This window comes from Lissotriton vulgaris, chromosome 7 (genome assembly GCF_964263255.1).
Source record: "Lissotriton vulgaris chromosome 7, aLisVul1.2, whole genome shotgun sequence".
Lineage (NCBI taxonomy): Eukaryota > Metazoa > Chordata > Amphibia > Caudata > Salamandridae > Lissotriton > Lissotriton vulgaris.
In genome coordinates, this window is record NC_141695.1 from 1,036,555,589 (window position 1) to 1,036,568,545 (window position 12,957).

General features: G+C 42.5%; 1 protein-coding gene across 2 annotated transcripts in view; it reads right to left on the minus strand.

The window, feature by feature from the left end:
* Positions 1-7,543: 7,543 nt before the first annotated feature.
* Positions 7,544-12,957, minus strand: part of GFPT2 (glutamine--fructose-6-phosphate transaminase 2) — a 112,901-nt gene continuing 107,487 nt past the window's right edge. For both annotated transcript variants that reach the window (XM_086931468.1, XM_086931467.1), the window contains 2 exons: positions 12,580-12,741; positions 7,544-7,821 (listed from right to left, as the gene is read on the minus strand). In XM_086931468.1, the coding sequence (XP_086787594.1) occupies positions 7,777-7,821; positions 12,580-12,741 (207 nt within the window). In that variant the 3' untranslated portion in view covers positions 7,544-7,776. The remainder of the gene's footprint in view (positions 7,822-12,579; positions 12,742-12,957) is intronic.

Sequence of the window (12,957 nt, forward strand, 5' to 3'; positions counted from 1 at the left end):
GTCAGCTGTTTGTCACAAGAGCTTGGGTGGGGGCTTGTGCATGTTTAATGTCACCCCCTCGGTGACTAATAAGACATTCTTAGGTGTGGTTGACGTATTTTTGTCTTGCAATAATGTTGTCTTGGGTGTGTCTTGTTAGCAGAGATATTTATCTCTGTGTTTTGTGAGGACAGTATCTCCATTTCTCGCAAACTGACTGATCCCTACAGCCCTCAGCACTGCCGACCACTCGCTTTCGCTCTCATCAGATCTCAATCAGATCTCGCTATTGGGGAAGCAGAGACTAAATGGGCACTGGGAGATCGTCACCTTCGTTTGAGTAGCCGCGAGGTATTGGAGATAGTATGAATAGGTATGCGAGAATTTAACTTACCTTATTTTAATATAGGACTTCCTCTCTCAGTAGAGAACCGGTTGGATTATTTCCTCCAATTTGTGGGCTGATTCTTCCAATTAAACATATGCCCTGTTGTACTAGTTAATATTCTTAAAGCTGAGTTTAATTATGCATTGTTCTGTTGTCATGCATAGTGGTCCATATCACTTAACATGAGCTGAGTCAAGGGAATTAAACTGATTGAGTGTGGATAGATCAGAATTGTGGTGATATCTAATTTTTTTCATAACGCAGCATATACAGCTTACAAAGCTTCTCAGCGCTTTTGATTGTGTTGTGGCAGTTTGTCCCAGTTAAGAGTTATTCCATACCTTTAATTACCCGATGGCTCCATGTCACGGGCAAACAACATTTCTACTCCCTTACTATTATAATTTAACTCACTGAGTTGTGGGAGCTAAACACTTTGGTTAGGTTAGTCGAAACTATGACCATAACTAGAGACTGAATTTTAAAAGCAAAGTGGTTTTCTGGTGACATGATGTCCTCTTTTAACTTCTCTTCTGGGGAGTCTTATATTCTAACTTTAGACAGTACCTGTACTTGTACGTTCCTGTCCACGTTCTTCTGTTCATACTTTGATGTTTCTTCTCTAGAGCCATATTCATAAAACTCACGGTTGTCACAATTTATTGATTTGTTATTTATGTTCTTGTTGGTGCAATCCGTACTTTGTTCTGGCTTTTTATAGGTTATTCCCGTAGATGTCAACATCGGGGAGAGGGAGCTGGGTGATGCAACCTGCCTGTCTGTGCATATCAGAATATGCATTGCTAATGGGTGATACTGGAAGCTGTGCTGTTGTTGAATTCCATGAATGGGTTACTTTGCATGCTGTCTATTGTGTCGTAATCTAGCATTTTTTTCTTATACAGTATTCCCTTTCTGCGGTGGTAACCTGGGATGTTGCTTGTTGACTCTGGTTAACTCTGGTAGGACTAGTTAAATCATATTCCGTTGCCTCTGTGTGTATATGTATGTGTATGCAAATACTAAAAGTACTACTCTCACTACTACTAGTCACTATACTACTCTACTACTTATGACACAACTTTCTAAAACTCCCTAATCAGTCTACTACTCACTCTCTACTGCTAACTATACTCACTACTACTCACACAAGTACTCTCGCAAAACTTTATTACTCAGTGCTACTCACTACTAATAGCTATTACTCTATAGTACTCACTACTACTCTACTACACACTCTCTATTCCTCTACTACAAACTATCTACTACTCATTATTACTCACTCTACAATTCACTCTCTACTACTAACTCTCTACTACCCTACTGGCACTTTACTAATGATGATCTACAATATACTACTCACTCTCCAAACCTCAAATAACTCTATACTACTCACTCAAATACTTTATAATCCTCTACTCACTAATACTCTCTACTGCTCTACTCACTACTAATCATTATCTACGACACACTCTCTACTACTCTAAATAATTATACTACTCACTTTCTACAACTCTATCCTAATCACTCAACAATACGCTCTACTACTCACTCACTACTACTCACTACAATACTCTCTATTTTAACTGTCTAATACTCTACTATATTTTACTAACTACTAGTCACTCTCTACTACTACTCTAAGCTACTCACACTCTACTCAAACTCTTCTACTCTCTAATACTCTTGATTCACACACTAGTACTCACTCTACTAATCACACTCGAATACACCCTCTAACTACTCTCTACTACCTACTAGTCACACTCCTCACAACTCACTCAAATACACTATCTACTATCTTATACTCACACTCTACTACTCTCTACTACTCTATAGTACTAACTACTGCTCTCTAATATCTACTCAATTTGAATAGTCTTTCACTCTTCTAAATATATCTACTACTCCATATACTATCTACAACTCACTAGACTACACCTATTTGTATCTAGTACTCTTCATTACTCTCTACTACTCTAACTCTACTACTCGCTAACTCCTACATGCTCTCTACACACTATCTACTACTCACTCTATACTACTCTCTTCTAATCTATACTACTCACTCTCTACTACTGCCTACAACTCACTCCTACTCTACTCTATACAACTATACTCTCTATTAATCTAATAGTCACTCTCTACTAAGTACGAGTCATTGTACTACTCTCTACTACTCTCTACTGCTCACCTATTGCCATTGTAAATGACAATGCCATTTATTTATCTGTTTTCAAAACCAAAAAATAAAAAAAATAATGTCATTTGCAATGCCAATAGCTCTAACTTTAACAAAGACGAGACCATTGCATTGTAAATGCTTGTTAGTCTTCCTGCTAAAAAGCGTATGCCGGCCCACATTCCTTTAGGGAATGGTTCAAGCCGTCTGATACAAATGCAGACTGAAAGACCATTCTAAAAACTCACAGGAGGTTAGTGAGCCAAGAATTGTTTTCACTTCTACTACAAGAACTCAGTGAAACTTGTATTCCACGTAAGTCCCTGAAAATCGAATAAATTATTCTGTGCTAACCCACCAGCTCATACTGTCTACGTAGGGGCTCCTGTCTATTCTACAAAGAGAATAACAAATGATAAATACATAAATAAGCACAAATAATGAACCAGAGAGAAGTAATTCACAAGGAAGCAAAGCCAAGGGTTTTTCTACAGCAACCTGGGCTCTGCTAAACTATTATTCCTTACGACTATATGCTATGGACGGAGTTGATGTGGGTGATGAACATATACTCATCTAGATTACTTTAGCACTTACATGGCAAGTGAGCTGTTTGCAAAGGCAATTTGCTATATCGAACCGGCAGGAATTGGATGGAGTGGCACTACTAGCCCTACCCTTACCTTATTAGTGATCATTTTAGTGAGTTAGCATTTTTCATGGCTTTCTTTGGAAGCTCAAGGCACCAGGTGACATATGATACAGTGTAATCCATAATGTTCACCTTGGTTCTTGCCTTCTAGTGTCTTGGCCTGACCACTCAAAGCTCAGACATGTGTAGCATCCACGGATATCTCCCTGATTGCCATATTAATGTGCAGGATAATGGTTTTGGTATCAACATGCAGGTTACTGGTTCCCATACTTATTTTGGCCCTTTTACTTTTATTTATTTGCACCATTTACATGTGTTTTCCTACTGCCCTCCCCGTTCTTTGCCGTCATTGGTCCTGTTTTCCTTCCCAGAGCCTTCCATCTCCCAGTGGTGATTTCGGACGACGCACACACGATCACATCCTGGTGTGTGTCACGTGCTGGATCAATAGACGGTGATCCATGATGGCTTACTGTTCTTGGTCTCAGACCTCTGCAGGTGCCCCATACAATATTGACACCGAAAGATTGGGCCATGTATTTACTGGAACTTTTGACAGCTATTCCAAGCCTTCCTTTAGCCTCCTTTTCCTACATGTTCTTTTCACTTCTGCTATACATTTCAACATGAACTTGTGGCTCATTGAATTGCGCTACCTTTCAGTTTCTTACCTCCTGAGCCATTGTTTTCCCTGCTTCTGGATTCCATTCTTTGATTTCTAGATATTGCTGTTACCTTCTAGTCTATTCTTGGCTGTTCTGGATGTATTCATTTCTGCTTTGTCTTTCCAGTCCAGACCTTAAGAGATTTAGGCTCCGCCTCTGCTCTGCAACATCTGAACTGCAAGCTCACATTTGAAGATTCTTTTTCCACTCTGCTCATCCTTTATAGAATATGCAAGCAAGTTAGACTCTAAAAAGAAGCTAAGTAAAGTGAATTAACACCCACAGGTTTCTACGCCTTTGTGGCTTTTTTGCACTCTTTTCAAGGGGATATCCATCTGTTCCCAGTATTTCTGTTGACTTCTTCACTGGGTTCTCATTTCCTTACGCAGGTCAAAGATTGACCCCCCACATCACTTCATTGGCAGAAAATAAATTGGGATTGCTACATCCAGAGGTGAATCCCAAATTTACTTTCCCTTTGCCACACTATGTTTATGGTGGATAAATTTCAACCAGTGGGTTTTCTTCTGGACTTGACATTATATCCATGATCTCAAGAAATTGTGAAATTTTGCATTAGTATGCCATAGCAGACAATATTTGTAGTTTTACGGCACGTCGAAGAATGTGTCACTGGGAACTCTGCTTACTTCTGAATAAAGCAGCCTTTTCCAAAAACTGAAGCGAGTGTCACGAGGAAGTAATTTCCAAAGGGTTCTCTAGTGCACATCTAGAGTGCATTGCCTGTTTTGCTGTATAGTTTTGAGCTTGGAAACACCCATCCTGACTTTTGAAGTGGCCATGCCCCCACCAGGGGTTGATTCCTATAGTGCTGCTGTTACTAGGTTACCGCATGTGAAAGTCCCACACTTTCCTTGCAGGTGAACGGTTAGGACACATACAGCAACCTGCTTAACCAATTGTTTTGCCCCTATGGTTGTTCCTTCATTGGTGCATTCACATGTGCAAATTATATAACTTCAGTTGTATGGGAAATACCACTGACTGAAATATTAAAAATAGTCTTCTTTTCATTCGCTATTATGGACCAATCATTCTGTAATTACAACCATTTTTAATCTTTGCAAAAAATACGTGGATTTAGCTGTAGGGCTAGAAAGCCTCAATTTTTTTGCAGCAAGCAATATTTGTGTTACATGACTTGTGGTTGGTTATAAGACTTATTGTTTAACCACTTGGGGGCAGGGCATTCAGGAAAAAATGGAGCAACTACTTACAATCCACTTCGTGTTTCACACTGAAAGTGACAGCTGTCTGTACATCAAAGAGGGGCACAGATCTCCCACGGGCAGGTGCAGTGAGTGACTGTACTCGCATGCAAGAGGATGTATGGGGCTACTGGGACGCAATTTTCTCCCTCCATAAGGTTGCCCTCAGGGGCCGCACTGACAGTGGGCCACCTCTTTGTGGCGCACTGCCAGTGCTCCTTCTGAGTGTCTTTTTGCCTCTGTGCCCGCATCCGTCATTGGGTGCAGAGACAAACTGATGCCTTCATTTGCCTGGGGCCAATCCCACATGCAAATGAAGGGAAGACCTCTCAAGCTACCGTCAGCTGTATTTGTGCACCAGCTCTACCAGTATTACAGAAGGAGGCGCCAAAGCGTCTGTTGCCCCTTCTGTGCTCGTAGGTTCAAAAAGTGGGCACACATGCCTGGTATGTCTCTGAGCTCTAAGCATTATGGGCCCACCGTAGGTAACTGTAGTAGGAGATGCAGAGTCTTCACAAACATAAGTCTGGAACCACTTACGTGGAAGATCACTTCCTAACATGTAAATAAACTACATCATACCATTTCCTTTTACATAGGACAACTTAAGCAAGCTACATTACAACAATAGCACGGGGCACAGATATTCAGGTGCATGATAACTTGTGAAACTGATGCAAAGGCCTGGAAAGATATGGTTTTGCAAGCACAGCTCTTCCAGATTCATATACATTGGCATACATCACCTGAAGCTGGGTCATTTGGGATCTGTTGTTTGATCCAGATACCTTATAAACTAAATCAAATGCTTACGGAACATATCATAAATGGAATTTATTTATCCCAAGTGCGATTATAATTGAAATCAAACGGTCACAAAATGTTTCTTAAATTCAATTTATTTACCCATGCAGTATCACTTCATTGTAGAACATATTACCAAAGTACACATCTTTGGTGCTGGGGTGTACACCCATCTAGCTCTCTGGAATGTATTTGTGTTTTCAAGTTATCCCAAAATCCTTCATTTGTTAAGAGAACCGGATGTGATGTGGAAGCACTAGAACGTGGAATGTTGTTCTTTCGTATATTACTGCATTATGGAGACGCTGGATCTCTGGACTACTTACTTCAAGGCACATGTCAAAGATATGCATACAAAGAAGAATGAGAAAAATAATGTGCAGTGTTGTAGCGAAACTGAATACACAATCTAATATTTTTTACTTGACTTACAACCCTGTTCATACTCCTTATGTCTTGCAAACCCCTGTACAAACATTCTTGCAAACTCGTTTCCAGTTGGTGCAAAATGTGCTTTTCCTACACTAAAAAGGTCACAAAGCTGACAGATGCTGTACGCGATCAACCTCCCATTTTCACCTGACTCAGTATTACATTATGTTCATTACGAGCATCTCTGGGAGTGCTGTTTCTCGAAAAACTTCACTTATTTGGTCCCCCATCCTTGACTCTTGCTGATGCATCAGCCTCCAATTCTAGAACCCACTAAACGGATTCAGATTTCTCCTGGTATGAAAGAGAACCATCAATACATATTAGGCAGACAGTGGAGGCCTTTGACATAGAAGGCAGTTGAGGTGCAATCAGGGTCGGACTGGGACATATATGGGCCTCGGCACCAAAGTAAAAGGGGGCCGACGATAGCGAACCAGATGGGTAAAAGAAAGTGGCCATGGTTGCAAATCGGGCCTGTTTTGAACTTGTAAAGGCACGATGTACAAGTATTTTGCAAGGTATGGCAGGCATTTGTGTTTGCTGCGGGCAAATATTTGCATTCATAGCAGGAAATCAACAGCAAACAAGGGCCACTAAATGCTGAAAAACCAGCCCGCACACTCATCTGCCAGACCATCCCACAGGGCACTCCCTGATTGCCCTATAGGGAGGTCCGACCCTGGGTGCAATGAAAGAAAAAAAATAAAAGAAGTGTGATAGGGCAACCGACATCCAACGTCATTTCCAACTCTGCATCTAGATTGGAGTCTGGGTGAACAATTGCCTACAGCTGGTATGGGGCGAAAGATGGGACCTTTTATTGGAGACAGTGGCCATGGAAGTTTCATCTTGTTTCTTTCCTGACACTAACCGCATGAGTGAGCTCCAAAGATATATTGGCGAGGGTCATAATAAGCTTTGAAGAGGGGAAAGCACTGGAAATATTTCCCTGGTCTAACTTTTGACATTGCACTGATAGATTTCATAGATAGGTAGCAATTTACAAAATAATTTAAACGCTTTTTCTGTACAATCGTTGTCATAAATACTTTTAGAACAGTTGATACAAATTGTTACTAGTAAGAGGTTCACAGTTTCTCTAAACAGAGTCTAAATATGTATATATAAATATAAATCTATATATGTATTGCACAGTAGAAGAGAAAAATCTACACAGTATATGTAAACATTTTTTTCCTTCTTTTTAGTTGATACGAGTACTCAAACCGCAAATGGCTTTGGTAAAAGCATTCAAGGTAAAGGCATAGCACTCGGGCCTCCCATGTCCCCAGGCTACGGTATATAAAAAAATATAAAAATATTGAATTACTTTGCCTAGTTTACAAATTTCTTTTGAGCACAAAATATTTGAACTGTCCAAAATAATTCACAATTCAAAAGAAGGGCTGACAGGTCTTCGGAAAGATTGAAAGAAGAAGCTATTCCACTGTCACAGATTTGGCCAGATTTCTTGGGAAGTCAACCTAGAACAAGAAAAGAGTGTTATAAGCCTGGGGAGTGTTATATAGTCGTTTTACAAACGTCATATCCATGTGTTTGCATTTCAAAAGAAAATATATAATTGATTAATATAGACCATTAACATTTAGTAAGATAACTTGACCTCAAAAAGATTGTCCAATGTTACAACTATAGATTTACTTTTTACGGTTGTTAAGTTTGAGATCGACTGCAAAGGCCTTTTCACCATAAGGCAAATGTAGAGGTTGAATAACTGAGGCAACTTCTGCAGAGGATGGAAAATTAATCTGCTCCTAAATTTACATTGCAATTGGACTGCTATCTGTGGCAGGTTTTGTGTACATCAACAGTTGGAGGTGGCTGGCAGACCACCAAACTACCTACCCACATATGTGGTGTGGTAATATTGCACACTTTGTGGCTACTAGTAGATTATGCAGTATCAAGATGGTGAATTGTGTATGAGCAACTTGAAACAAAAAGACGCTTCACTAAGGGGTACCACCTCAGAGCTCATCAATGTAATATCTGTTATGACCTGGTCAGTCCAAGTCAAGCTGAAAGATGTATGTTTGGTGTACACATGAGTGGCGGATGTAGTTTGAACTGTGTTTTCTGCCTATGAGCCAATTGAAACACCTAGCCCATATATGTCACGCAGCAGCACAGGATCAGTGGAACATAAACATGGGATCCTTATTTGCAGCTCTTGCTTGATTCTGAGATTAGAGCTTGAGTTGCATGAGAGGGTGAGGGGTGAGTGAGTGCAGGGGAGGTTCACCCATTAGAGTGCGGGGGAGTTCACCCCCTACTGCAAGCCACTGCACCCCAGACGGACTCCTTACACCCATTCGTTTGTTGCTTTAGGGTCGGGGTGAGGCCGAGGAGCTCTCTCTCTTGGCGATGATTAAATGGGAGGCTGTGTTAAGTGAACTGTGCATGTCAGATTGGCCGGTGCTTTTGATAGGATCAGCCTGACATAAGCAGTTCAGGCTTCTTTAATCAACATTACGTGGAAGCTGAAAGAGCAGAGACACCGTCCCATCGGTCTCCGATGGAGCGTTTTGCTTCCTGGAACCACCCAATCGTTGCATTGCTTTTATGCTGTTTAGTATTAAATATAGCATGACAGCAGTGCGTGGATTGGCTGGGATGCTATTTCCCAACAAGCGCATCTTTGCCAGGGTGCACGAGGAAGGAGGATCACGTCTACTCAAGATAAAGATATGTATATTGTTTTGTTTGTTTCAGTTGTTAATTTGTCAAATAAAAAGTGCTGGTGCTCTCCTTCGGATGTAGAGCGAACAGGAGGAATGTGCTAGTGCAAACTGCCTCCTGACTAGAGCCCCAGCACTTACTAACCTGGAGAAGAGTTGGCCTAATGAGTAGAGCTGCCGATTTTGGAGCTGGAGAACCCGGTTTGAGTCTCGGCGTGGCTCAAAATTCTGTGAGTCCGGGAAAAATCATGTGCATTCTAAATAAGTGTGTCCTTAACTGGTGCTATAAGGACCGGTGCCAAGGATTAGGTGCTGGTGCTGAGCATCGGAAAGCACAGGCTCAAATTAAGCACTGGTTTGTTTACTTTCCAGCAGTACTTCAAATATGCTGCAATATTAAATTTGCATTGCAGAGGTGATCGTAGCACATTCTATTTGAATAAAAAGAAACTTTAAACATAATGTGCCCCAATCACCTCATATCCATCATTCATAAACCAGTTTTACATGCCAAACCACTTTGGAAAGTCACCAGCCGACGCTGAGTGAGTGAGTAATTCATTGAGATACATTTTTATAATAAAGCACACAAGAGACTAAACCAGTCAATGCTTCGTGTGAATTTAGGGCGTGGTTAGTGACTGTGAAAGTTAACAAGTGGAAAACGCAGTCCTCCACTGCACTATAAATCTACTCATAGTGAAGGTAGAGGATATGGCCTAACTGCTAGAGCGGTCAACCTCTAAGATGGGGAACGGGATTTGACTCTCGACAGTGACACTCAACATCCTGTGATTCTGTGCAAATCACCTAATCTCTCCGTGCCTAACAAAATGTTTGTGTCCGTCTGTAACGCAACTGGTGCTCATGTAAAGTGTGCTGATACCTTTAGGCTGTGTTCAAGCGGTATAAACCCCCCCGCTCAAAAAAATAGTGCCTGCTGCTTGAATCAAATCATCAAATTTGTTTAATCAGTTTACCAGGTACAGAAAAAGGTTGCTTTTGGCTTAGGAGAATGATAGATGACAACCAGGTGCATTTAGAGCAGATAATATCTGCTCCCTGGCTTTCAGGACTGGGGGTTGTCTCCTTTCTCGAAGGCAGTCAACTTATCACTATTTCTCTGTCTTGCTATAGCCCTCCATGTCTAACCTCCGACCAGCGGTGAAGCATTGTGAGCCCCTCAATCTCAAGCGATGCTGCAGGATTTCGAGCGTTAATGGTCTTTATATGATACGACCTGCCATTTGCCTCCAACACCCTGACCTCTTAGAAGGGTGCACGATGGATTAGGAAAGTATGAGAACCAGTAAGCCAAGGATGCAGCACCAACAACAGAAATGTGCAGGTCTTTGCAGCTGCCTGAAGGTCGCTGACTAATGCAGGCACAGTCAGTAATGAGTCACACCTACTGTCTCCTTCCAGCCATCAGCAACTGGATATACTGGGCTCGGAAGCACCGGCTTCTGCCAAGAAACTGCGTAGAGCAGTAGGCTTTGGTACCAGAAAACTTCAAAACTAGACCATGAAGCCTCATATACTTGAGTGCCACTTTCAGTGACAACTTTCTGTAGATGAAAGTCCTTCCAAGCAATCAATCAATCAGACATTTATAAGCGCAAAACTCACCCGTGAGGGTCTCAAGGCGCTGGGGGGGAGCAGCTACTGATCACACAGCCAGGTTTTGAAGAGTCTCCTGAAGATCAGCAGGTCCTGGGTCTGTCGTAGGTGGATGGGGAGGGTGTTCCATGTCTTGCTGCCGGTGGTTGTTCGGTAGATGCGTGGAACGGTGGTGAGGGCGAGTTCAGCGGAGTGGGCTGGTGGTGTAGAAGGTGAGTTGCTTGATGAGGTATGTTGGTCCTGCGTTGTTAAGTGCTTTGTGAGCGCGGGTGAGGAGCTTGAAGGTGATCCTCTTGTTGACAGGAAGCCAGTGCAGGTCCTTCAGGTGGGCGGTGATGTGGCTGTGGCGGGGGATGTCGATGATGAGGCAAGCGGAGGTGTTTTGTATGCGTTGGAGTCTCTTCTGGAGTTTGTCAGTGGTTCCTGCGTAAAGGGCATTGCTATAGTCCAGCCTGCTGGTGACGAGGACCTGGGTGACCGTCCTTCTGGTTTTGGTGGGGATCCATCTGTAAATCTTGCGAAGCATACAGAGGGTGTTGAAGCAGGAGGAGGAGACGGCGTTGACTTGTTGGGTCATTGTGAGCATTGAGTCCAGGATGAACCCCAGGTTGCGTGCGTGGTCGATGGGTGTTGGCGCAGTTCCCAGCGTGGCTGGCCACCAGGAGTCATCCCAGGCAGAAGGAGTGGAGCCGAGGATGAGAACCTTCGTCTTGTCAGAGTTCAATTTCAGGTGACTGCCCTTCATCCATTCGTCGATGGCCTTCATCCCTGCGTGGAAGTTGGTTTTGGCGGTGGCGGGGGCTTTGGTGAGGGAGAGAATCAGCTGGGTGTCATCGGCATATGAGACTATGTTGAGGTCGTGTGATCGGACGATGTTGGCAAGTGGTGTCATGTAGACGTTGAAGAGGGTCAGGCTGAGGGATGATCCTTGGGGTACGCCGCAGGTGATCTTGGTGGCTTTGGATTGGAATGGAGGTAGGCGGACTCTCTGGGTTCTGTCGGTGAGGAAGGAGGAGATCCAGTCCAGGGCTTTGTCATGGATCCCCGTGTTGTAGAGTCGTGTGCGCAGGGTGTGGTGGCAGACGGTGTCCAAGGTGGCCTAGAGGATGAGGTCAGCACAAGGGCTTCAGCTACCAGTATTACTGTTGATGCCAAGACGTTCGCTGAAGGCAGAATGCCGGGTGAGCATTCAGTGCTGTTCATATCAGAGCCTGACAAAGTAATCACCAGGTAAGTTATACTGGCTTGAAACTGAATGGATCACAAATCCAGATACGTTAACAGCATTAAACATTTTATTTTGTGCCTTATTGCCCTATGTACTTTTATGTGACTTTGTCAATTGGGCCCAAGACATCCAACTCCCTAGAAAATGCAAAGCGAGCACAGTTGTTTTCATTTGTTTGGATAAAATATGAATAGTTGTCGAGTATTTCCATTTCAGGTGCTGTGGGGAAACGTGAGTGTACATAAAAGACTACTGCAGGGGCACTACTTTCAATGCTCACAAAATGGCTTTTTGAATCGGCCCAAAGTGTCTGTGTGTGATTTTTGCTAGGTTGCTCATCACAGACATTAGCAGAAGATTGGGAATCGGGCTGGGAACGATGATGCCATGAAGATTATCGCACACAGTAAAATATTTTGCAAATAAATATTAATGTAACAGGTTCAAATAAAAAATAGTAGCAGAGTCACAATACGTTTTAGCAATAAAAAAAAGAGCAAAACGGCTTCCAAGACAATAAGAGAGAGAACCATACAAACATGCTTGTTCACCATAGGAATCCTTTCGATATGTGCAGTCGAAACCCTACATTGTATATGTTACTGAAAATAGACTACTTCTCCCAATATGTTTTTCGATTATCCAGGATAAATATCAAGATGATTTCAACATGGAACATTCGCAATTCAACTTACATCAAATCCTCTGAGAACAGCCAAATGGAATGAGAGTAACTGCAGAGGGATGACGCTGAGGATCCCTTGCAGGCAGTCCACTGTCTGGGGAAGCTCGATGGTTTTGTACGCCAGTTTGGTACTTTCATTATCTTCTTTGGAGCACAGGATTATTGGGCGCCCCTGCAAGAAAAATATTTTTTGGGTCTGATTTAATGATCTATGCAGTGCTTCTATTTTTCTATAGTCCATTTGTCCAAATCTCTTTTCATAGACTACAACCCCTCCTTCTTTGACACCATAACTCTGCAATTTAACTATACATAGGGCCTAATATAAAATTGGGTGGACGTGTTACTCCATCACAAATGTGACGGATATCCTGTACGCCATCTGACA